The 27,053-nt window shown below is 37.7% G+C and overlaps 1 protein-coding gene and 1 pseudogene across 1 annotated transcript; both read left to right on the forward strand.

Moving 5' to 3' along the window:
* Positions 1-458: 458 nt before the first annotated feature.
* On the forward strand, positions 459-15,941 carry LOC122075515 (annotated as a pseudogene).
* A 4,313-nt stretch (positions 15,942-20,254) lies between these two features.
* Positions 20,255-25,074, forward strand: LOC122075417 (E3 ubiquitin-protein ligase SINAT2-like). The gene is made up of 5 exons (XM_042640441.1): positions 20,255-20,340; positions 20,429-20,577; positions 21,449-21,803; positions 22,849-23,232; positions 24,528-25,074. Exons 3-5 carry the CDS (start codon positions 21,621-21,623, stop codon positions 24,849-24,851), a joined length of 891 nt encoding a protein of 296 aa, XP_042496375.1. The 5' UTR covers positions 20,255-20,340; positions 20,429-20,577; positions 21,449-21,620; the 3' UTR covers positions 24,852-25,074.
* The last annotated feature ends 1,979 nt before the right edge of the window (positions 25,075-27,053 follow it).

A 27,053-nucleotide genomic window follows, 5' to 3' on the forward strand; every position in this document is an offset into this window, starting at 1 on the left:
TTATTTATTTTTAAATGGTTGAATTGTCCGATCCAGATTCCAGAGCGATTGAAATTGACATCTGTATCGGTATCGGTCGAGACCGTTCTCAATTCCCAAAAGTTTTAAAACCTTGATAGCGACACAAGCCCAAATAACGGTTTCCCAATCGTTGGGAATACCGGGAACTCCCTGGAAGCTTTGTATGTTCGGTTCCTCGGTCTTGTACTTATCTCCTCTCTTCATTTTGGTTGATGTCCTAAAGTAAAACGACCTCGACGACGAGATTCCACATAAATTATCGCTGATTTCTTCATCTGTGCCAAAATCAGCGACAACCCATTTCGATTTCTTCGGCTTTTGCAACTGGGTCTCCCTTTGATTTGCTTAAAAGTTCTTCATTTTCTCTGTTATTCCATTACTCGGTTTGGAAACCTGCATCGTTTAGTTTGGTTTTGATTTTATAGTTAAAAATCAACAACGGTATGATGGATCCTGAATTGATTCGGATAGCCCAAGAACAGATGAGTAGAATCTCCCCGACTGAATTGGCTAGAATCCAACAGCAGGTACTATTTTTTCCCTCCAATATTTGGATTCTGGGGGTCTTCTTCCCTTCCAAGTTCTGTCCTTTCTGGTTAATCTTGTCGTGCTTGTTTATAATTTTAATTTTTCATTTTGCATTTTGTTTACTCAAGTTTTTTTATTAATTATATCCGTGTTTTGTTCTGGATTGATTCAAATTGAAGCCTGGAAATACCCCTCCAAAAAAGAGGGATGCTGAGAGTTTGATTGTTGTATAACTTGCTACTATAATTTTATTTTTACAAATCTGGACGAGAAATTCTCTGTGGCTCGATCATCTTGTGTTTGTAAAATTCTGTGTTTTCGGCTCTTATTGCTGTTTGATACTGACAGATTGGATGTTGTTTTCATGGCTTGGAATTCGGTGTGAAATCTTTGCATTAATTTGAGATTTTCGCTTATCTTGCTAGTTAAGGTTTATCAGTGAATAAGCACCTTCTTAATAATCTAATTTGTGTTGTTATGAATATGGAGATTAGAGAACTAGTTCTGTTGAGGAAAAATTAAAAAGATTTTGGTTAAACTTTGTTACATAGTTTTGATCCGAGAGATTTGCTGTTGTGTGTTTATGATACATGTTGGTTTTGACAGATGGTGTCCAATCCTGAGTTGGTAAAAATGGCTGTGGAAAGCATGAAGAACATGAGACCAGAAGACTTGAGAAATGCTGCTGAACAGTTAAAGTATGCTCGTACAGAGGATATGATGGACATTGGTTCGAAGATGGCTAATGCCACACCTGAAGATATTGCAGCTATGCATGCCCATGCAGAAACCTAGGTCACATATGAGTTGAACGCAGCTCAGATGCTAAAGAGACAGGTATCCTCGAGATGTAGTCATTGATTTCTTGTTGTATCCCTGCTTTTTCATTGTTGCCCCTTAAAGAGTACCAGGAACAAAGATGTTTTGCGTTATATTGCAAACTAAGTTAAAATATTTTAATCCTGGAAGAGTTCAACTTTCGTTGTTAAGAAGTTGCTGGAAACCAGGTCTCAAAGCGGGGAAGTTGAAGACAGAAATACATAAGAGTTTTTTTGCACCCACACTATGACTTCACGAATGACCTTTTCTTATTCATATATATTTTACCAAGAACTGAATTCCAAACATTGAATTCATTTTGTTAAATTTTCTGATTTTAGTTCTTTCATATTTGTTCCCGTCAATAATATCTATTTATTCCTCCACCCCCAGAGAGCATATCTTTGTAATAATAGCTCAATACTTGGCAGGGTAATGAGCTTCATAGCCAGGGAAGGTTCAGTGATGCTGTGGAGAAGTATTTGCTTGTAAGTATGCAATGAGGCCTTTTTTATTTTTTCTACATGCATCTGTTTGTGGAAGATCCTTCAGGATAATGAATTCTCCATTTTCCTCCTCGCATATTTAGGCTAAGAACAACCTAAAAGGAATTCCAGTCTCTAAAGGCAGAGCACTCCAGTTGCCATGTTCTCTGAATTTGATGTCGTGTTACTTGAAGACAAGGCAATACGAAGAGTGCATTAAGGAAGGTTCTGAGGTATGACTAAACTCCCCCCTGCCCCGTTCTTCTTTCTTGGGTCATGGGCTAGTAGTGAAGTGGCAATTGTCAGTTTGGTCATGGGGAGATTTATAATTGGGTGAAGACTGCCAAAAGAAAAGGAAAAGTGAAAAGCACAATGATATAAATCAAATGACTACAGGAGCAAGTAGTTAACGGGAAATAGAGAAAAAGGAAGCAAATTTGATGATAATGGGGCTGGGTTGAGGTTTATATAGGAAAGTGGAAATTAGATGCTACCTTCATCCTTTCTTATGCTTGTGTGTCTGTGTGCAAGATAGGTGGTCTACTAAGTAAATTGGGTGAAGACTGCCAAAAGAAAAGGAAAAGTGAAAAGCACAATGATATAAATCAAATGACTACAGGAGCAAGTAGTTAACGGGAAATAGAGAAAAAGGAAGCAAATTTGATGATAATGGGGCTGGGTTGAGGTTTATTTAGGAAAGTGGAAATTAGATGCTACCTTCATCCTTTCTTATGCTTGTGTGTCTGTGTGCAAGATAGGTGGTCTACTATGTAAATGGAGATGGGATCCTTTAATGTTCAGGACCATTTTACTTCTTTTCTTATTTATTTTCAGAATGAAATTGTTTTTCAGGTGTTGGCATATGATGTTGACAATGTCAAAGATTTATACCGAAGGGGTCAGGCATATAAAGAATTGGGATGGTTAGAAGTGAGTTTGTGTCAAAAATCTGCTTTCATCCTCGTATTGCAAAACCACCCTAGTTTTCTGACATTCTCATTAATGAAATCAACTATGTATGAAAAATAAACATTCAGTGGATTTTTTAGTTTCTCATCTGATTAAAATTTCTTGAACATGTTAGGATGCGGTTTCTGACTTGAATAAAGAGCATACAGTTTCCCCAGATGATGAAACTATTGCAGATGTTCTAAGGTATGCTTTATTTGATGGCAATATATATGATTGTCTGTGTTCAGCATGGCCGATTCTTGTGCCTGGTTGTCCCCTCCTAAAGTATCTCAAGCCTTCCTTATAAGACTTAATGTAAGACTTAACAGTTGGGACCATTCAATTAATGTAACACCAGTTCAAAGAATTTTCTGGCATTTGGAAGGTTAGATTGATGAGCATGTCTCTGAACAAAAAGGCTAGATTATTGAATCTATATGTGGTATCCTGTCTGGCTACTGCCTCTTGATTCCTCTCTTTTGTTCTTTTTTCATTATCTTGAAATAAAAAATGGATATCTGGTTTCCCCTTATGATGTGTGGTAAGTGAAGGTATTAATTGGTGTAGGGATGCCAAGGAAAGATTGGAAAGAGAAGGTGACGGGCGACGAGGATCAGGACGTATGTACTCATTCATCATTTCTTTTCAATCATATCATATTGCACACCTGAAATTTAGAACATTGGTATGCCTTGCTTTCAGATTTTGACCCTTGACATTTCACAGAGTTAGTCATTGAAGAAATAACTGAAGAAGAAATCCGATCTGTCCCTGCTGAAAGCCATAAAAGCTCTACATCAATGGAGTATTCTGTGACACAGCCACAAGAAGCCACTGAATGCCCTCAGAGTCAAAGTGGTTCCAACTTTAGTGGTCGTACTTCTGAGACTGACTGTTTTCAAGGCTTGAAAGATGACCCAGAAGCCGTCAGGTTTGTTTCCATCCATATGAAAATCATTTCTTTCTTTTTTTATTAGTGAATCATCTGAAACTTGTTGCATTTGCTTACTGAATGTTCATCTCTTTCAAGCATCCGAATTGTGGAATTATTTATTAAGTTTAATTATTTTTGGTTTGTGATCATTGTTTAATACTTAAATATTGTTTTTCTAATTGATTTATTTTAATGTATTATTTGTCTTATTATTAAATTAAAAGGTCATGAGTCTCATGACTGCAGTGCTGATGCAGATTCATCGCCAAAATAGGCTTGTTTTATTAGGAATAAGCTTAGGGTTGGGTTCCATACATGTTGGGCCTTTGATCCCATGTGTTTTGAGTGAAATAGGCCACTTTTATGGGCCAAAACTGGGGGTATTATGGTTGCATACGGGATTAACTAGTTTGTTTCCTTTTTCATTAGTTTACATTTTGGTTGGGATCGATTTTAGTTGTTAATCTTTGTTATTACTTAGGGTTTAAGTTATTAGTTGAGTCAAGTAAGTAGTTTCCTTTTTTAGTTTGTTTAAATTTTCAGTTTTTAGAAACTTATGTAATAGGCAACCAATTAGAAGTTTCTATTTTTGAGACTTTCTAAATTGGTGGACTTGCCCCCTTTTTGTTTTAACTATAAATACAAGCATGGAGGCCCCCATAGCTGAACGATTTGAAGAATTAAACCATAGCTGCTGCTGCTTCTCCTTGCTGGGAATTGCTTTGTGTTTGATCAAATCTGGTGGAGTTGGTGTTTGATCCAACTGACCCTCTGTAGTGGGAAGCCCGAGGGGTTATTTCTCCTTTATTATCTTCTTCTTCTTTGCTGTTCAAGGTGTTCTTGCAGCTTCAAACTCAATCCATCATAGGTAAATGAATCTGGTCCTTTCTCAGTTCTGCTCAGAAATTCCAGAATTTCTTGCTCTCCAATCCTTCTCTCTCCTGGACAGACCAACCATCTGATTAGGCTCAAATTTGGATCGAATATGCACCTCTCCTAGTGTGAGACATGACCAAAATTACAGCCCTATTGGACCGCCTGGTTTTGAGTTATTGAAAGTCCCCTCCATTCTGTCCTGTAGTGACTGTTATCCTGTTTTCGGATCTGAGACTGAAATCGATAGCATAGATCTGTTCGTTCTAATTCCTTTGGTGTTCAGGCATATTTTCCATATTGTTACTAACCCATTTCATCATCTAAGCTAGCCCTTTTATATCTGTTCTGATCTGATCCTAGAAATCAAATTCTGAGATCGATATCCTGACCCTTGATCTGTTTGTGGTTGTTCTTTGATAAATATCCTGCAGTTTGGGATTAGGTTGGCCTTGCCAACCCTAGTTGACATTGTAAATCCCAACAATTCTATATTTTTTTGCTCTTTCATTGTGGTATCTCACTGATGGATTGGGCTCCTAGAAGGCCCTCACCCTTTGCTGCCTAAGCCGTGCAGGGGTAGGTGATGGTGATGCAGAACATGGGTTTGTCAAAATATTAAATTGTGAGCACTATGGTAGATTATATAACATTATGTTCAAGGAATTACAATAATGCTGTAGTGACTAGGCGTTATATAAAGAACTGTTAAAAAAATAACCATATACCCAAAACACCCTAGTGGTAACTTAACACTTCCTCTCTTGCTAGAGCATATACATCACCCATGCCCAAGCTTGGAATAGCCTTTCCAGAAATATGGACTGAACGAGGACTTGGCAAACATACCACCCAACTGATCTGTAGAAGAAACAAATGAAGTATCAAATCAACTTCCTCATTATTGCATCCCTCACAAAGTGAGTATCAACTTCAATGTGTTTGGTCCTTTCATGAAACACTGGGTTGTTGCTGGCAATATAGATGCTGCTTGATTATCGCAAAACATCTTTATAGGTTTAGAAACTAGAAACCCCGATCCTTGAAGTAATGATTTCAACCATGGTTCAAGAACTCATTGAGATTTCGGTAATTTTTCGTATTTTTTTACCGAGACGAAATAGCATACAAATTACACAAGCTACATCATCTCAATCAAAATTTTAACATTTCGCCAAAATTTCGGTACAATTAGTGATGTTTCCATGAAACGGAACAAACCTGCCTATTTAAATGTACATGTCTCGTGAGATGAGGTCAAAATTTTGACCCCATCTTGTTGGTTTTGTTGGTTTCACCTATAGAAGCTAAATTTGGTCTCCAAGTTCCAAATTTTGCCACCTCATTACCCTAAGGACAAATACCACACTATATTCAGGTGGAAGGACTGCCATTGTTGAAGATATACACACCTTGAAGTTGAACATGTAAACCACTTTCTCCCAAAATAATTTTTTTTTATTTTTTTATTTTTTGCAAAAAGTAAGATAAATACCTCTTTGTTGGTGATGGATTTTTATACGGTACACCGGTGGCCAATTGACAACCTTATGGTATCAGATTTTTCTTTTGTAATACATAATTATTTTATTTTTCTGGTTAGAAAAATACATTTTCCATGAACAGGAAAAAAAAGAGTATGGTTAATATAGACTTGACGGGGCATTATTATATATATATATATATATTAATCACAATTGGCCGATCTATGGCCTCATGGCATCAGAAAAATTTTTGGCCGGGAAATAATTATTTAATTTTAAAAAATATGATAAATAATTTAAAAAGTTAAAATAAAAATAGTGAAAAATAGGGAACACTATTTTGTTTTGATTTGAAAAATATGAAAGTAATTTCAAATTGTTTTGAAGCTCATATGATGCTTTTTATTTTATAGATGCTTGTTATGTTATACTATATTTGATTTTGTTGTATTAGGTCAGTATATTATTCAAAAATAATTACAAAAAATTATTGTATAGTAATAAAAAATATAAGTAGCTACCATGTACTTTTAGTGATAGATAATGGTTGTCAGAGGAGGCAACATGGAAGGGGGGGGGGAAGGCATAGGTTACTGCGAACCAAGAGAAAGATTCCTAGAAGACTATCAAAGGAAAGGTTGAAAAAAGGTATTGATACCATGAAACAAACAGAAGCTAGCACAGAAAACAAGTGTTAGCACAAGGGGAAAAAGACAAGGGACAAAAAGAAGAGGAGAGAGAAGAGGAGGAGAAGGGCAGCCGCAAGTATCAAGAGAAAAAGCGACTCACCAAACCGTGAGCACTAGGGTAGATTATATAACAGTATGTGGAAGGAATTACAATAATACCCTAGTGACTAGACATTACATAAACAACTATTAAAAAAATAATCATATACCCAAAATACCCTTGCGGTAACTTAACAGTTCCCCAAGGAGGCCCAAAGCCGAGCCCGGGAATGTTGAGATCTCTGAATAACTACTATTACTATTAGTGTGCTGGGAATTGTATAGGGAGGTTTATAGATTATATACTCTGCAAAAGGGAGAAGCAAGTGAAGAGGTGGTTGTTGGCATATAAATCAGGATTTTGAAGGAAATGAACGCTGAAGCCAGTAAAAAGGTGGAAAAGTGGTGGTTGTTAGCATATAAATCAGGAATTTGAAGGAAATGAATGCTTTCGATATTCGTTGGTTTCAGGCTTTTGGCTGAGGTCAATAGGAAGACAATAGAGGAATAAACTGGGGATAAGGCATGGATCTGGCATAACAAAGCTCTTTGACAAATCATATGAGGAATATGAAGCTGAAGCTAATTTGATCCCCTAAAATCAGCACCTGTGGGGCTTTGGGAAGCAGCTCTAGAGGTCTTGAAAGCACCTGTACCTTAAAGAGAATTAAGGATAGTTCAATCTTCACCATCCAGTGAGTCAAAAGAAAAGTTTTTTCTGTTCAATATTCATGGAAAAAAGGGCCCTATTGATTGGCTTGCAAAATCATTTCCCCCCCAAAAATCTGAAGATTTTTATGAATATCTAAAAATCGTTCTAATGAAAAACCATAGTGGCTAACTTGAGTCTATAATGTAGATTATTCCCCAACCAGAACTTTGATTAACAGACAGGACCGCAGAGCAGTGAATATAGACCAGAATATGGAGAAAGGTTATATCTCAGAACAGAATATTTAGAATGGCCTAGACACCTGGTCGAGTGGTCTAAGCTGAACAGACCTGGAGAATTTGAAGAAAATCTGGCAGCATAATATGGAGTTTTAGTGAAGACTTCTGCTGCTAGGAACAAGTAGCAGAACTATAACTGCAATTATTGACTGTAATTCTTCAGAATCAGAACCATAACTTCGGAGAACAGAATAGCAGGAACTTACATCGCAAAAATCAGAATGGTAAACAGAGATGTATTGAAAAATAAAAAAATCAGAAAATCAGGTGAATACAGGTTGCTGCAGGGTACTAGAAGAGTGGAAAAAACTGACCCTTAGTTTGTAAGAGATTAAGGTATAAATAGAAAAGGTGTCAGAGCAGGAATCCACCCTCTGTGGTTTTGGGGGTCCACCAAAAGCCGCCCCTAGGAATCAACCAAGTTAAACCTGAGAATCCACTCAGAGAACAGAACTGAATCCGCAATACTTGCAGAAAACTTCAATGATATTACTCATGCATTTGCGTGTGAGGACATAGGCTGCTACATCTGTATAGATAATTCATAATCTGACTCTTTAAAAGTCCTAAACTGATTTGGAATTCAAACTATTAATTGGAATAGTAAAATTAGGCATGTATTTGACATTCCTATATAAAATAAGACTCTGAAAAGGAGCATAGACTTAGAGTGTAATATGGACTCAAATTCTTAATAATTTTGAGACGAAATACTCCTTGGACCAAATGCCCAACACATATGTAACCCAAACCAAGCCTTATTTCCACTAAAATAAGCTCATCTCTTTGATTTATCTGCATCAATCTGCGAAAAAATATGAACATGACTATGTTAGATCATAGTAAGTATGTGTAACCAAACACATTAAAAAATATATATATATATATATATTTACGGAGTTTTCCATAGATAAGGAAAAGTCCATGGATTCTATGGGGACCCGTGTTATACATGTTTAATACATGGATTCCATATTGTTTGGTAAAAAAAAAGGCTCCCGGATCTCACCATCGGCGGTTTGAGAAGATGGAAGTTTGATCTTTCATTTGCCTGAACAGCCCCTAACATCGGAGAACCACTCTTCGTCCTTGCCGGTGATGACTGTCTCACAGTGAGACTCACCAGTCACCACCTTCTTCAGTGCAGAGAGAAAAACTGAGTTTCATCTCAACCTTTCTCCAATGAAACTTTTGGATGTAACAAATAAAGAGCTGCCTTCTTGTGATTGTCGAGCGTAAGAGCTGATACTCTTTGAACTCTTCCTCTCTGGAATGTTCTGCTTGCTATTTCAGAGTGGGAGAGCTCCTTTCTTGCGATTGCAGAAACGTCTGTAAAAAACAAAGAATAAGGATGTAGAAGGATAGAGAACCACTTTAATAAACAATAAAGAATGGAATTGTCATTGGTTTGGTCTTTGTGCTTTGATGCAGTGGAGTCTTTTTTTATTTTATTTTTTTTCCTTTTGGGTAAAACCAATGCAATGGGGCCTCTCATTTGGGTAGTTTTGGGCACCTTTGCGGTCCTCTCCGGCTCTCCCATGTGTGCCTATGTATTTCTATGCATTATTATGTGCCTTAAGATTTCAACTATCAAATGAAATTCTTTTTAAGTTCTCTTTGACTAAAAGAACCACTTTTAAGTTATTTTAAAGAATGGAATTATTATTTGTGTAAAATAAATGCCCATACTTGCTTTTAGAGGAATCGTATTGAACACATATTAAACACGTACCGTATTATTGCAATACGTATTTTATTGGGCCGAAGTTTTGAAAAGTATTATTGGTGTCCCATCTTTTTAATACCCATACGTATTTGTGCCCTTTTTTTTCCGTTCCCGAACTTACTATGCCTTGGATTGCCCTAAATTAACCATAAGAAAAATAAACTAGACTAATTCAACGTCCGCAAATTTAAACTCTGCATTGATGGTTATTCCTTGGCAATGCAGGGCCTTTTGGAAGGGGGTCATTAGGGATGACCAGCGAAAAATCCTAAGAGCTTTCTAGGGTCCTAACGGAGTGGGTAACTTGAATAAAGCGGAGTGATAGGCACTTTATACCAGTTTGGATGCTGCTATCTCTAGGGGTGCTCATTACTTCATTATTGAAGGTGATTCATCCATTTCCATTGACTGGGTGGAGACAAACTGATTGGCCTTGGTGTTGTTCATATCTCATTAGACACATTCTTTGTTTCTTTACTTTTCTTCCCATTCAAATACCACATTCCAATGGATGCAAAGGTCCTTGGATGACACTGATTATTTAGCAAGATGGAGTGGTAGGTTGACCTCATGTATGTATATTGGAAAGTATATTGCATTGTGAGGTTCTAGGGTGCAGACATTGCTTTCTCTTTTTTTTTTTTTGGGTGGAGGGGTGATCCCTCCTCTGTACAATCTACTTCTTCTTTTATCAGTTTTGATGTTTAACTGGAAAAACCTCAATGTAAATAGGAAATTTTGTATTTCTATTGAACCCAGAGATTACCAGATCTAGTTATGCAGTGCTTATGGAGGCTCCCTAGTGGCCAGCTGGGTCAAGTGCACCCATTGGCTCTTTTTCTTAGTCACACTTTGAACTTGTTCACGTACCTCTGATGCCTGCCCTTTCTTCTTACCTCGTTGTTGTTGTTGTTTTTCTTTTTTTTTTTGATCCCCAGCCAATATATCCTGTGAAATCTGATCATCAATATAGGATCTATGTTTTGCAGGTCGTTTCAAAATTTTATTTCAAATACTGATCCTGAGACTTTGGCTGGGTTGAGTGCTGGAGAGGTGCCCCCAGATATGTTTAAGAGTGCCTCAAGTATGATCAGTAAAATGTCACCTGAAGAACTTCAGAAAATGCTCGACATGGCTTCATTTTTTCAGGGGACAAACCCATATTTTGCTGGAGGGAACCCAGAGAATCAAGGTGGTAGTTCAAGATCAGGGTCACTGCCTCCAGGTGTGTCACCTGACATGCTTAAAACTGCCACCGATATGATGAGTAAAATGTCACCAGAGGATCTTCAGAAGATGTTCGGAGTTGCTGCTTCCATAAGAGGGAAAGATGCAGTTTCACCAGTAACAGAAATAAATAAAAGTGGTCTCAGATCTGAGAATGGGTTGGAAGTCTCCAAGGCCGCTGAAATTTCCACAGTTGATGGGAATTCTGATGTAGGTGAAAGTAGTCGTCTGTTGCATTCAAATTCTGGAATGGGTTCATTTCCTTCACCAAATTATCCGACCTCAGCTGCTGATTTGCATGCACAGATCAGAAACCAAATGAATGACTGAGTCAGGTATGTCTAGGTTGATCCCTCCATTCATTTATTTATTTTTTTAAATCAATTTGGCTCTGTTCTTTCCTTCTTTATTCCAAACTGTTAAAACATGTTCTGTTGGCAGATGTTTACATCAATGATCAAGAATATGAGCCCAGAAATGATGGCAAACATGAGCTAACAATTTGGAGTAAAGCTTTCACGGGAGGATGCAGAAAAGGCTCAACAAGCAATGTCCTTGTTATCACCTGGGGACTTGGATAAAATGGTAACTTCTTATGTTTTACACTTCATGTGCACAAAGACAAACACACACACACATGCTTTATCATTTATTATTATTATTATTAATTTTTTTTTTTAAAGTTTACTTAATGCTGTGTTTCTGAATTTTTCTTGCATTTTGTGGGTCTTTTGGATAGATTCTAAAATAACTAGTTTCTTGATTCATTTCTTACTTCCACTTCTGGTGTCTAAGGTTTGCATTTCTATTTGGCAAGCATACCCAATTATGTGTCCATAAGCATGCACACATGTATAGCTCAAGGTGCTTCTTGAGGGGGGGGGAACCGAAAGAGACATCTGATGATCTGAAACTATGCTATTTGTCCACTGGTTATGGCCTTTCACATCCCTTGATACACAGAGAGAGGACTTAAGTTTTTCCCTTGAAAAATACAGGGGCTGGAAATCCTTGGTTTTTTCTCTGTTTAAGGACACCAGATTCGTATGTGCAGGGACATCCCCCCTCTCAAGAAGGGGGGGGGGGACCGAAAGAGACATCTGAAACTATGCTACCTAATTTACCAACATTAATAATACACAGGCAGATACATTTTATTTATTATCATGAAAATGGCATTCTTGTGGGGGTTTCATTCACCTTATCTCTTTTGGAAAGTAGAGTGCCTCCATAGTGTTTGGAAACACTGGGATGTGTGGGTGTATGTGCATGTTTCAGTGGTGATCTTAGTATCTGACTTTTCTAGTGTAATTTGTAGCAATTAAATCCTCTGTAATATGCAATGAAAATTGGGGAAAAGAGCAGGGCTTTCACATGAAGTGCTTTTTTTTTTTTGGTTCAAGATTTCTTTGAAAAAAATTCATGTAACTTAACCTTGCTATTAAGTTGAGATATGAAGTTCGTCACTCCCTCCTTTCTGATGTAGGACTAGGGTTCCCCACAACAAATATGTTCCTACAGAGTTGAAAGCAACTAGTACATTATCCATTGTGGAAAGAAAAATCAAGTATTACATTAACAGTAAGAAGTACTTGGATGGATGAAACATGTGAGAGAATAGCTGCTGTTAATGAAAGTTTGGTTTCCAAATAATGGGTTGGATAGTTCAGGTTTAGGGTAAGGTGTGTTGGGTTAAGAATCTGTAATGAAAATAGGAAATAGATAAAGAGCAGCCCAGTGCACAAGGCTCCCGCTACTGCAGGGTCTGGGAGGGGCAAGTGTACGCAGCTTTACCCCCTGCTTCGCAGAAGAGGCTGTTTCGAAGAAAATAGGAAATAGATAATGCATAAAAACTTTTCTAATAGGTTTTTTTATGGATTTTGTAGGAAGAATTTTGTTGAACAGAAAATCTATGTGATAGCCATTGAAGATTTTTGACAGGTTTCGTGATTGGGTTGGAGAAGGTTTAGGTTTGAAGGTATAAATTTTGGTCAGTTTTTTTATGGAAGGGATAGAGTTTTAGGCTGGTTGTGGTGCAGGTAAAGGTTCTGTGAACAGACATGAAATAAAATAGAATGCAAAAGGAAAGGGGTAACTGAGAAAAATTGGAAGTCTCAAGTGTGGTTTCGGTGCAGATATTTGCCTGGACCAGTTTGACCCGTCGGGACTACTAGATGACAAGGAACCAATCCCAAACCAGTTTCTTGGTTCAACAGATATTTAGGGAGATTTATTTTATTTTGGATAGTATTATGTAATCTTCTATTTTGGGTAAGGGTTAGCTACGTAGGAAATTCCAGTTTTAGTTCCCTTGTTTAAATTTTCTTTAAGTTTCCTTGTTGGGTGCAATTATTCTTATTCTTGTAAATATGCTTGTAATCCAATGATTGAGTAGATGAATATGAAGTATTGAGTTTTCATTGAGCATGCCTGCGTGGCTTGTGTTTGTGTGCTCTCTCTTTTTCCCCCTTTCCTGTGTTCCGATCTGGTTCCCCTCCCCCAACTTCTTCTGTTCATCTTCTCCTTCTTCCTTTATTTGCCCAGTGGTACCATCAGTCCACTATATTTGGACCGAACTCCCTTTCTATTCCTCCTTTCTTCCCAAAACTTGGGTTGTTAGATCTCCTTTTGTAGGCGACCTATGCCCTAAAGTATTGATCCCTACAACCTTCTCCTTGTGAGAACCAAAACTGAAACAAGAACCGGTTCTTCCTTCTTCCACCAAGGTCAGTTGCAGGTAATTTATTTGTTTTTTTAATGATTGTTTGGACATGTCGATGTTTGTCTCTCCATAGTTCAAAATCCCCTTTTGGGTAGTTCATTTCAGTCAGCCTATGATGTTGTGAATTTGAGGCATGGCGTGTGGAACTTCTACACCATAGTTAGGCTATAATTCCCCAATTATATTGGTTGTAACAAACTTATTTTTTTTGTTAAATCGTAGAAGTATGTTGAATGTTATTTAACATTTTATGTATATAATTATATTTATTCCCTCCGGGTTTTTGGGGTGGGGGGTGGTGGAGGTTGGGTTGGGGATGAGATGATGGGGTTTGTGTGATCCTAGGTGATACAAGGAGAAATATATTGGCATTGATGGCCAGCCAATCCACTGTCTGATACAGATTGATAAAGTCAATGTGTTCACTCTTCAGCAAAGATTTTTAAAAATGTTTTTCAATTTGTTGATGGTCAGGGGGACCATCAGTCATCCTGATAATCATGGATGCCTGTCCCAGATGGAAAATGCCCAAAAAATTGTAATTAGCTGGGACAACCATCAGGTATATCCTAGATCTGGACCGCCTTCCCAATGTCCCATTCAAAAACTGGTCTTCAGAGTTGGCCAATACTGGAAAGCATGATATTCAGGATTCTCTAGTCTTAACTGAGATGCATGGTCATGTCCAACTTTTCTTGTATGTTGTGGCTTAGAACCTAATCGCCAATTTCATTGATCGGCATGGGCACATCCCCAAGCTCTGAACTTCATATTTCTGAGACTTGGGTGGGCTGAAAGAGAAGGTTTAGTGGGTGGTTAAAAGATATCATACAGCTGGCAGTTTAATGTGCATCACTATGACTTTTCTAAGCAGCATTAATGTAAGTAAGCCACACATTAAGCATTCCATATCAATGTGTTTGGCAGTCCTTGAATCCCCAATTGTGGGCCACATTAATCTTCTGGGAGAACACTATGACCATTCTCTTCATTGAGTGTTTGGTCTCTCTATTTATATTATGTTGTCTTGGATACGTCACCCATGCATGTATGAACTACCTGCTTCAATTTCTTTGAATTTAGAGTCATGCTTACTAGAGCTCACTATGTTGTGTGCACGGTAGAGGAAAGAGAGAAAATAGGTAAAGAAAGGAAATAGATAGATTTGGCTAATTGCAGGCAGCCCATCTCTTGACTTTATGGACAAAGCTTGACGTTTGGCTTGGATGAGGAAACCTACCTCTTCTCTTGGGAGAGAAAATAGGAATTGTTGGAACTTCAAATCATATCAATCATTATACTTGTGCCAATTAAATAGGCTAAACAAACAATTTACAATCGTAACTTCACACACTACGTAATTCTAACTCCTATAACTTCTATCCACTTTTCATAACCATAGATATTAAGTTACATAACCACTAAACGCACCCCCGTGGCAATTAATAATATATGCTAAGGATGAGTTACCATGCAACACACTACCCAGTCAAGAACTTGTCCAAAAGGGGGACTCAATTTGGTTGGGCTGGTAGTGGGTCTTAGATTGACTTACGAGAACATGCCGTGTGATTATTCAACTTTAATCTTGACATCCAGACTTTCTTTCAACAACAATAACAACACTGCCTTATCTCAACTAAATGGGGTCAACTACATAGATCCTTGGCCTCCATTCAGCTCTATTCAAGGTCATACTCGATGCATCCCAACTTTCTATCAAAAAAAGTTTTTCTTGATATCCAAGTTGACTGGTGGGTTATATTATCTTTTAGTTCTGGCCAAGTTTTTGTTCAATCTTCTATGATGATTTGGATAGGGGTTGCTGAATTTTATGGGAACGTCCACGGATGTAAGTAACTGGTTTGTAGCTTGTCCAGGGGGGGGTGCATGTGTGTTGATAATTAGCTTACTGGCTCTGCGCAGATTCAGATGTGTGTGTTGTTGTTTTCAGATGCGGTGGGCAGATCGGATACAAAGAGGGGTTGAAGGTGCAAAGAAGACGAAGAACTGGCTCTTGGGAAGATCAGGCATGATTCTTGCGATATGCATACTCATCTTGGCGATCATCCTTCACAGGCTGGGCTTCATTGGCAGTTAAGAGACTGACCCCATAATCTTTTTGTGACATAACATCTCTTCTAAACGAAGGACCGACCCACTCCAGCTTGGTGATAGGTATCAGTTACCCAGTTGGTCTCATCATTGTGTAACATTGGACCATGAAAGTGGTTCAATGATTCTCTCTTTTGTGGTGGGGGCAGGAAAATGGGATACAACAACCCAGATGAGTCAATAATGTGTTCAATTCAGCAGGAAGGTGGTGGGCACCTGGAGATGGGAAAAGGGCTTTGGGTAAAGATACCCACTTTGTATTGTCTGTTGGTGTTATGGTTTTGGTTTGTTCTGTTAGGATGATTCTTCGATTCTCTTTATCAATTGAAATATAAAAGGCAAATTGAAGAAACACAAGCTTCTTGTTTGAAACCTTACACCTCATGGAGTTTGTCTCAAGGTGTTAATGGATCTGTTCTCCTCCCCAAAAATTTCTTTATTTTGTAGCCAGTGCTGCACATACCAAAAGCCAAAAGGGAAAAGTTCTAATAAACCCATTTCTCTATTTTTAGGATTGCTTAGCCGACAACCAAATTTCCCAAGAGAGGTCTCCTCCCATCTCATTTGAGACTAAAAAGGTCCTAAATATCATCAAAGCATCCACTTCAATAAAACATGTTGAAATAGAGGGAAAAGGGGAAGCTTGAAAGGTAATGAGTTTTTACCCACACACATACACTATAATGGCCATGTGGAAGCTGGGGTTATGCCTAGATTGCGTTGAGATGTAGTCCATGTTACAACGTAATAATCATGCATTAGATTAAACTCCACATTAATGTCTGTTTTCTCTGTCATTGTAATGCTGTGGAATTTGTATAAAGGGAATGGGGTGGTTTGAGTGACAAGGACTGCTAAAAAAATCTGAATGGAAGAACCCCAATACAATTGGGAGTCCTCAGATGTGATTTTTGCGCATGTGGGAGGGATTTACTGTTTTTTTTTTTCCTTTTCTTTGGGAAAGGGGATTTACTCTATCCAATAAAAATAAAGGGTGTAGGAAAGTTTTTGTTTAATAGAGAAAACAAGAAAATGATAGAAGGGGGTGAGAGGATAAGGAACTTTTCTTCAAAATACCAAAAACCTTGGTTGGTTGTTTGCTAGGTAAGAAAGTTACTAAACAAGGTCAATTAATGCAATAATTGTTGTCTGTTGATGTGGCAGTTCGTTGTTCCCAACTTTTCCTCAAAATACTAAAAACCTTAGTTGTTTGTTTGCTGGGTGAGAAACTTACTAGACAAGGTCAATTAATGTAATAATTGTTGTTTGATGTGGTAATTAACTTTTCTTATCACATTCACTTGAAGTCTTAACAAACATCATGGAAAAATTATTGTGTTTATTTTTGCCATTTCCTCTCTTTTCCATAGGGGTGGATCCCACTAAAAATTACATATTTCATTATTTCCTTTCCTTGTCAAGTCAACCCACAACATGTGGCACCCATTTCACGAGTTTCTCACCCTTTTTATCTGTCAGACAAATGGGCCTTAAAAGCATGTGCATAGGTATTTGGACAATTTGGTCTAAAATTTTGGAAATGTGGGTAAGACCCCAAGGTTTTGGAAATTGGCCAATTTTGATTCTAGCCCAAATCAGGTGAAGCGGTTGAATGGGGCCGAGTACCCCGGAACAAGATCCTCTCAAGTGCACCAGCCCCTCCAGTGCACATCGGACTGTAGGGGGGCACTTGAGATTCATGCCTTGGTGTTGTCAGTCATCCGATGCATTCTGGAAGGACTGGCGCATTTGAGAAGATCCAGGTTCACCCCTCCAATCTAATCCACTTTTGGGATTGGAATCAGAATTGACCATAAAAGAAACATAATATGGAAAAGTGTAACAAAACTAGTGAAGAATCCTTAGTCCACCTTCCTCTATCTCTCCTTCTGTCCCCCTCTCCTCATCCGGCTTCCCCTCACCTCTAGCCAGCATTGTTGTGGCTTCTGGCCTCCCTGACTCCTCAACCTATCACTACCCCCGCCACCATCTCCACCCTCTGGAATGCCCCACCCCTCCACCGTTAACCTGCTAGCCCCCTATTGCTTTTGGCCTCCCTGAGCCTCGTCCCCACCTTCACACTCTGTCCTGCGAGATGATGCATGTTCAACTACATGTTCATACACCCACCCATTTCTCACTCATGGTGGCAACACCAATTGAAGATGACCCATCCCTCTCTAGCTCAATCCTAGATCTATGGTTGGTGCCTCATCAAAGAGAAAGCTCGAAGCCCTATATTACTCTAGCATCTACAAGATGCTTGCCTTTGTAAACTATAGTGATTCGAAATTGATGGAGGAAGCCACTTCGAAGATCGAGGCCACTATGGTTGGTGTATTCTTTAGGTGCAATTTGCTTTGGGGTTTCTTTACGGTTGGTGGTAACGTGCACTTTATGATGGCCATTTAGATGCAATAAGTCCTACCTCTATCTTGATTTAAATCACCATCACAATGAAACGCTACCATAGCTTGAGGAGTAAACCATGAACAGGTTTTGGGCAATTTAACTTTTCTAAGAGCTCTTCTTTTGGAGACTATCTCTTGGAGGAATTCCCATGAAAGATTTATTGGGTCAATGGATGAATGTTGACCCCACATGTGGGTTCTACAATAAGCAACCAGAATCTATCTGGCACACCTTTTTTTCTTGCGAGTTTACAAAGTGAATTTAGGCAGTTAAGCACCTTGGGTCTTCATACCAAAAGCTTAATTGCTACTTCTTTCAGCATCTCATTATGTATTTCTTTAATTCCAACATTATCCCTGACAATAATCTCAATAATTTATTTTCAAACTTTATTATTTGCCACTTTATATGGTCACATAGAAATAAAATCATTTTTAAAAAAGAAAAACCTAACACCCTTGGTATTCTATCACCCGCAATGTGGTGGATTAACTCCAATCAACCACAACAACATGCATCCCCTCAATCACAAGTAACCCTCTCTTAACCAAACCCTACAACACTTTGCCTTCCAAACCATGACTTCACCATCATGATTTCTGCTAGTATCTCCAATACATGTCATAATACATCTGGATGGGCTTCTTGTTTTCACATAAGGGAAAATATATCTCATTTAGCACTGATTATCTATTGATAGAAAAATCTATGGAAGCAAGTACAAAGGATTTCTTACTTGGAGTGTAACAAGCTCGATTGAAGGGCTAGAGCAAAAAGGAAGTTTAAAGTAATTCTAAGGATTTAGAGCTCTTATTTTTTTACCAAACAACCACATCATGGCCTTGGAGCATAATTTCTCTCTTCTTAAATTTCTATAACTTTTTCCCTACCAACTCTTTTTGGCTTAGGTCCACTAATGACGTGATTGTTCTTTTGGCTAATTTAGGGCTATGGAAAACAAAAAAGTTGTGTCAATGTGAAATGATGACACTAATATTCTCAATGCTTTATCTTAAAGATTTTTTCTCCCATTTCATATATATATATATATATATATATTTAAAAAAAAATTGAAAAATGCAAGAAGTTGCATCTCAACAACATATCATTTTTAATATTATCCACTACTTGGAACTGGGTCTGGTTGTATTCTTGAAAATTCTAAAGTTCCTCCCATGCCAAATGTGCTCAATGGTAGAGTAGAAAACAAGCTTCCCTACAATCCAGATTTGATCATCACCACTATATTTTTGATTCACCCATTTCGTCGCATCCATAACTCCATTCGGATGCCTTCTCCCATTACAACATAAAAAATAAATATCATCCCAAATTTCCATTGCAAAAGGACAGTCAATGAACAAATGATCACAATCCTCCATATCAGGCAATGCAAACAACCCTTCAGATAATACCCTGCTCGTATTCTTGAACCTAGGGGCTATTAAGAATCTCCCATGATCTGATACGTTCGAATCCTCTCCGAACTCTCCAGCCCTCCTTTATCGTGCATCGGAGGGCCTTGTGCATATGCAACCCCCAACTCTAGGATGCGTGCTACAGAAGCTGGAGGGGTTAAGAGAGGATCCAAATCTCGAGCAAACAACTAATACCCAGATTGCATGGGAGATTCTTAGCCAAACTCTGGAACAGAGAAATTACTTCCTTATTTAAGATCCTCAGGGAGTGAGGGATCTGCCATCGGACGCCTGATTAGGAGATGCTCTTCAACCGAAAAAAACCATTGTTCTCTTCCTAACATATGCTAGGAAATCCTTAAGTTGGGACCCACTAATTAATGGTACAGATCCTTCCTAGCATGACACTTGTCACATTTTTTACGCTAGGTACCACCCTATACAACCTGGTCTCCATCCATTTCGGAGTACAGTCCCAACTAACCTGGTAGCAGAATAGAAGGTTGTACATTATAATACAGGAAAATAATCTTCTGTTTTTTTCATCCCTGTTTTTCCTTATTTTGCTACCTGTAGAACACGAGACGTGGACAACTTTAAGACCAACGCACCGGATGTAATAATCCTCATCCAACCTTGACCGTTGATCTTAAAATTGTCCACGTGTCGTGTCCTACAGATAGCAAAACAAGGAAAAACAAGGATAAGAAAAAGAGAAGATTTTCCTCCCATTATACAGGTGTAGTGGGATCCACTGAGAGACATTGTTGACTAGAAAGAATCAAGATCATCATCATCATCTGTTGCTCTGTCTTCCCACCCTTCGTTAGATCCATAGAGAAGGGGAATCTACTGCTGGACTTGGCAATTTACTGCTGGACTTGGCTCATGGAGGTTTTGTTCTTGCTGGAGATACTCTAGGAAATTACGCGCGAGTCATAACCAGGTAAACGACCAAATAAATGGAGGGAAAACGCCTCTATTAATTTATTAATTAATTCATCTCTGAAATCCTTTATTTTATTTATAGCCAGAAAATCTTTCCTTCCTTCGGAGGTAAGGAGCCAAAAAGAGGGGATAGGAGAGAGAGAGAGAGAGAGAGAGAGAGAGAGAGAGAGAAGAACACAGATGATCAGCATTTTTTATTTTTCTTCGATTAGCGCGAATTCCTGAAGATCGATTGGTAAGCCTTTTTAATTTAAGTGGGGTTTTCATTTTTTATTATTATTTGTTCATTTTCGCTTCCTATTGAATTGATAGAGCCTAGAAAGAAAAAAAAAAAAAAAAAAAAAAAAGAATTGAGAGGGGAAAAAAAATGATGCCTCTTTAACAAAAATGATTGCCTCTCTCTGGAGTCTAGGTTGGTTAATCGAGACATTAGTGTTTTCTTGGCTGTTCTTAGTTATATGGTCCCTCCTTTTTTGTTATTTTTGGTTCATTTTTGTGTTAATTTCGTTTGGAATTGAAATTCTGATTTGATTGTCTTAGTCTTTTCTGGTTTCTATTTCTGGAGGATTCATGATCAATTTGGTTTCGTACAAGGTTTATGCATTGGTGAAAAGGGGTATGAAAAGACCCCTTTTTTCTCCTCTTTTCGGATTTCAAATGTTGGGAATATCAGCTTTCTTGAAATTGTGCACTTTTTTTTTTAAGTTGTTGGTGTTGGGGTAGAATTGTTCTGTTTGTGATGGATCGAATTTCACATCAATTTTACCTTATCATGGGTATCCCCAGACATGAGATACCAGACATGATTCTTGCTTTGAACCTTTCCACATTGTGTGTTTCTGCTGCACTTGTGGGTACTCAATGGTTGTGTATGTCGATCTTTTCTCATGCCTAAAAAAAAACTACTCTTGTAGATTACAAATTCTATTTTTGCTACAACAATTTCTCCTTCTAGAGTCGTTGGATCTATAAAGTGCTTTCTGATTTATTAATTAGGGGTGGGGGGAGGGAGAGAAAATGTTCATTCGTTTTGTTATCTTTGCTTTGTTTGCTTTGCAATGTTGTATACCTCACTATGGTCAAATTGTTTTGTTATGTACAAGCAGGATTGCAGGCTCTAGTATGGTCGCGTTCATGATGTGCTTGAATTGGTTGATTTGTAAATGCGTGAATGAAGAGGAAAATCCTTTTATCCTCTGTCTTATCACCATATGACCTTTCTTAAATGGGAATAGAATCAGACAAGGGAGACAAATTCTTATAAAACATTCTGCAGTCATGGACAAATTTACTTCAGTGTCAAGGAATTCAAATTTTACTTTTACAGCATCAGACGAGCACCCCCACCCATTGGTAAAAGTACCCAATGGAAGAAAGCCCCTTACACCTCCAAACAAGGGCTTAGATGGAATAATGGAGTGTCCTGTGTGTAGTAAATCAATCTTCCCACCTATTCACCAGGTTTGGCTTTCTTTATTTTTGAAGCATAAGTGGTTTGCTTGCTCTTGATGTTCCTACTCTTTATAACTACTATTCTAGCTATCTTTTTGTATTGCCCTGAAGTTTGTGTGTGATGGGGCAGAGAATTAGAGTTCATCGAGTATTCATTTTCTATTTAGGGTTTCAACCCCCTTACATGTGTGTCACATGGACAAAAAGGCTAAGAGGACAGCTTCTCTGCCATTCAATACTTGCACGAGTGTTACTCATAACACATAATTTCAATGTTAGATCTTCCTATCAGTCCAAGAATCTTTGTGGGGATTGGATTTTTTCCTATGAATTGTCAATTATTTTGGAGTAGTTGATGCCCTCAAATTGGTGGCTTTGATAAAATGTTAGATCTTTCTATCATTCCAAGAATCTTTGTGGGTATTGGATTTTTTCCTATGAATTGTCTCAAATTGGTGGCTTGATAAAAGTTTGGTATGGACAACTTTTTGGAGATCTATTGTAATTTTTTCCCATTTTCAATAGATGGAACTTAACTTAATTTTGGACGCTTTTTTTTTTTTGGTTGTATTTCCCCATCCTTGTGTGTTTATGTTTTTGAAACATATATTACCTCAACCTTATTCTTTCTGTAATTTTATGAATCGATTTGGGCTTCTATATTTTTGTTTGTTTGAATGTGCAGTTATTTGGAGGAGTTTAATGGCCTACAATTAAGGGCTTTAGTAAATGTTAAATATGGATAACTTTTCTTGACATGTTGTTGCTTTGGACTATTCTCATCTGTTTCTGTTGTATTTTCCTCATTTTTATTACCGACATCTAAATTTAACACATACTAATATTAATGTAAAGTTCCCATTAGTTGTCCAAAATGTGGAAACAGTTGTATACTAAGATGCAATTATGCTACTCTTGCAAAGGTTACTGCATTGTTACTGCCCACAATTAGACACGGATGGTGGGACTTGGGAGTTAGCAGTTCTTGTTAACTGTAAACTAATCTATTATGGGGTTTCTAATTTTCTCTCTTCATCTCTCCCTATCGATGCAGTGTCCTGGTGGGCATATCCTGTGTTCGGATTGCAGAGAAGTCAATAACAAGTGCCCAGTCTGCAGAAAGGAAATTGGAAATATAAGATGTCTGGCCCTCGAAAAGTTCGCTCTTTCAATCCCCCTAACTTGCAGATACCACTCCCATGGCTGCAAGGCGATACTCCCTTATTACAGTAAAGTGAAGCACGAGGCTCAATGCATCTGTAGGCCATACACGTGCCCCCACCCAAGCTTGGATTGTTGTGTCACTGGGGATGTCCCATCTCTGGTGGCGCATCTGAGGGAGCGCCATAAGGTAGATCTTCAGATGGGGTCCACTTTCAATCATCGTTATGTGAAACAGGATCCATGTTCAGTTGACAACATCTCTTGGACACTCACTGTAAGCTCAAAGATTGCTTTCCCATTTTCAAGTTTTTTATTATTCATCTTTCCTCATATGTTCCTTTCCATTGTGTCCAAAAAGAAGTATTCAAGAACTTGGTCAAAGTTCTAATTGAGAATGAAGGATAAAATCTTCTGGTTGTAAAAAATGTGGTGAGGTTGACTCTCCCGCTAACCTAAATGATTGGTCCAGTCCTAGGCATGGATTTACATTAAGAAAAATTGAACTGCTAATATGACCCGCAGAATTGTGAAACTCAGTCAAACCTGGTTAGCTAAACTGCTACCTGGCCACATTCTATTTTTGGGTGAGCTAGTGTCATCGATTTGATTGAGCCATTCTCTGGAGCAGATTTTGAAGGTGGTGGTTAAAGGGGTATGTGGTTTCTCTTGGGATCCTGAGCAAACAGTACAACTGTAAGTTGAATGTGATGTCTTCAATTTGATTGAGACTTAGGCTCAATCAGTCTGGGTTAATTTGTTGAGTCTGTAGCCTCACTAGGAAGGTCCTGGAACTGCATTAATTTTATTCTACGGCCTTTTATTGATTCCTGGTACATTAAAGCTTGCCTGCCATAGAATAAGCATGCTGAATTGATTTGGGATGATATATTGGGATTGTTTTTCAAGAGGCAATGCACTCATATAATATAATTTGTTTTGGCCATGATAATTATCTGATTTGCATCTTGCCCATGCTATGGACTTGAGGTCTCGTCTTGTTTTAATTTTGGATGAGATCAGAACATAGATAACATAAAGAATTGGTTTATTTCTTGAAAGCTAAATTGGTTAAGGGTTTTGGTTTGTTTTGAGGGAAGGGGGTTAAGAAAAAAAATTCTCATGTATAATGTGAGTTTGTTTTACATATAATGACTAATTTATGCCTTGCTTTTACTTCTATCAACTTCAATTAGACAATTAGACATTTGAGGTTTTAAGCTTTCCAAAAATAATTACTTGAAGAAAGATCAAGTCTGCTACAATAACCTATTTATCTGGTTGATATAAACCTATTCCTCAATTCATCTCAGAGTTGCAACCTTGTGTTATGGGCTTAATTCAGCTTACCACCAGAAAGACAGTTTGAATTTGATGTTGGAGCATACACCGAGTTAATGTTGAATATCTCTTTGCTTTAATCATGAATTTAATTGAACATGTGCAAAACAAACATTGCCTTATTAGTTACTCTGCAAGGGTGATGCTCTGTTTATTTTCATTTTTTGTTCTGGTGGACACTCGAAGATTGTTCTGATTGCCCTTCTTGTTTTTGATATGGTTCTCGAACAGCTCTTCTATTGTTTCAACCATTACTTCTGCCTCCACTTTGAAGCATTTTGCTTGGGAACTGAGCCAGTCTACATAGCTTTCCTTCGTTTCATGGGTGAGGAATCTGAAGCAAGAAAATTTGGATACTGTCTCGAGATTGGTGGCGATAGTCGGAAATTGACATGGCAAGGTGTGCCTAGGAGCATCAGAACACATTATCATAGTGTACGTGACAGCTACGATGGGCTGATTATACAAAGAAGCTTGGCCTTGTGTTTTTCTGGGGGTGATAGAAGGGAGCTGAAGCTTAGAGTCACTGGCAGGATTTGGAAGGAGGTCTTGTGAACTGAGAAAATTATATAAAGAAAAAGGCTGTGGGAAAAAAAGGAGCAGAAAGAAAAGTTTAGCTTGTAATATGTTCCTCAAATTGCAGGTCTTCTTCTCTGTCAGCTGAGTTCTCCATAAAATGGGGACCCAGCTAAATTTTGGCCTAATTTGATGAATTTGATCTGTATATACCTTGAAAAGATGATGAAAATATTCTTTTTAAAATTTCTTTGCGACCTCATCTTTTCTGAGTCTGATGGATAATGATATTGTAGATTTTCCATTTATTGACAAAAGCTTGAGAGTGGTGAAATTAAGCAAAAGAAATTATTATTTACACATGGAAATTTCTGTTTGGAAGGTTTTCCATCAATAGATAGTTGCCCATATATGGGAATCCATCTTACCCTAAAAAGAGAATTAGTTTGGTTATGCTTCCTCTTCTATACCTTTCCTGTGTAACTTAATATGATCCCTTGATGAGGTTGAAGTGAAAACTATTATATTTGAAATTTGAATGGCTTTACAAAATTCTATTTTTTTCTTATGATACCCATCAAAGAGAAACTGATTAAACTAACCCTTAAGGTCAGTAGCATTAACATTCTCTTTCATGGGATCTAGGGTGAGCCTCATGACCTGGGTTTTAAACCTTGGGAATCGATCTCGATACCAATCTGGATTGGTCTGTATTTGGATCAGTTGATTTTACTCTTAGTTTTCATTAAAAAGTACGTTTTTTTGATGATTTTACCCTTGATCCAATACTGATACCCAATCCAAGTCTCCAATATTGGTCTGGTATCGATATGATCTGATACTGATACTTAGAACCGTGTTGCTCATGACCTCTGAGGTGATTTCAAAGAACTCCTCTCACTCCATGTGACCTCGCAAACTAAGACAAGAACCATCAACATTAACTTTGATAAATGACTTTGGTGGGGGAATCTAAGAAACATAGCTATATGGTGAAGAAAGGCATCTGCTGAGAGAGTAATTAATGATCAGTTGTAAGAAATCTGCTTCTAAGAATAAAATCCCTCAGAGGGTGACGCACATAAATGAAAGAAAGCCAAAGCTGCCAAATGATATGCTTGCCAAAGCCGCACACATCCATCACCTTCTTCTTCTTCTTCTTCTAGGAGATTGGTAATCACATAAAAGAGAAGCAAATGAGATGTATATATTCAGCAAAGACTGATCACCAAAAGGCCTATCAGCCAATATGGAATGGTTATATCTCTTTCACTTATTATTTTCTAGGAGTATGGTAAGTGTATATCATCTATTGAAATCCTTAGGAGATTGGTAAGTCTGGATTCAATCTTATACCAAGGAGGGCCAAGTCTAGCCATAGTCTTGTATATAAATATATAACATATCAATGAAATACAAAACAAATCATTCAATCATTTTTTAGAGGTGGCACAACCATGAGTCATTTGGAAATCTGAATTTTTTAGATTCCATTGACAACCCATAGAGGAAACAATGAAGATAATAACCTAACATCCCAATCATTTCTACAAAGAAAATCACTAACCCAAAGTAAAGATGCAGGTGTCTGTCTTGAGACATTATTTGATGATAGAGAGAAATTGGGAAGGGAAGGGATCCAAGGATCAGTCCATATTTTTTTTATGTTGTTTTATCTTTTTTTTTATCACCATTTTCTTGAGTAAAGAGAGGATACTTACAATGTTGTTCCATGTGACAAATCCCCCCTTTGTTTTTTTCTTAAAGGTAGCAATGTAAAAATAGACCTATTTAGGAAGTATTTCCTTTTTATTGTTGGTGTTTCCAATGCTGTCATCCGCTTGTTTTGGCCTCCACAGAAAGAGTTGCATCCTGAAGGAGGAGCCGTAATGGGTTCAGACATATCTCTCCCACCTTGTTTTAATAGAAGATATAGAAGTATTCTCATCCTATAATAAAGGTATTTTGGCCATTAAATGGTTTAGTATTAGGTGATCTCATCATTGTAGATCCAACTTACCCTAACAGACTAGGACTGCTTGTTAGAGAGGAGGGTAGAATTGATGAAAATATAAGTGAGATGTAATAAGGCCATAAAACAGGGAATGATCAAGATCAAGATGATTTTTTATCATTCTTTTTTTTTTTTTTTTTTTAAAGGTAAATCTTTCATTTAACAAGTCAACTAAAAAAAACTCTTTTTATAATCTCTCACTTTCCAATTATTTTGAAAACTCTTTT

This window comes from Macadamia integrifolia, chromosome 4 (genome assembly GCF_013358625.1).
Source record: "Macadamia integrifolia cultivar HAES 741 chromosome 4, SCU_Mint_v3, whole genome shotgun sequence".
Lineage (NCBI taxonomy): Eukaryota > Viridiplantae > Streptophyta > Magnoliopsida > Proteales > Proteaceae > Macadamia > Macadamia integrifolia.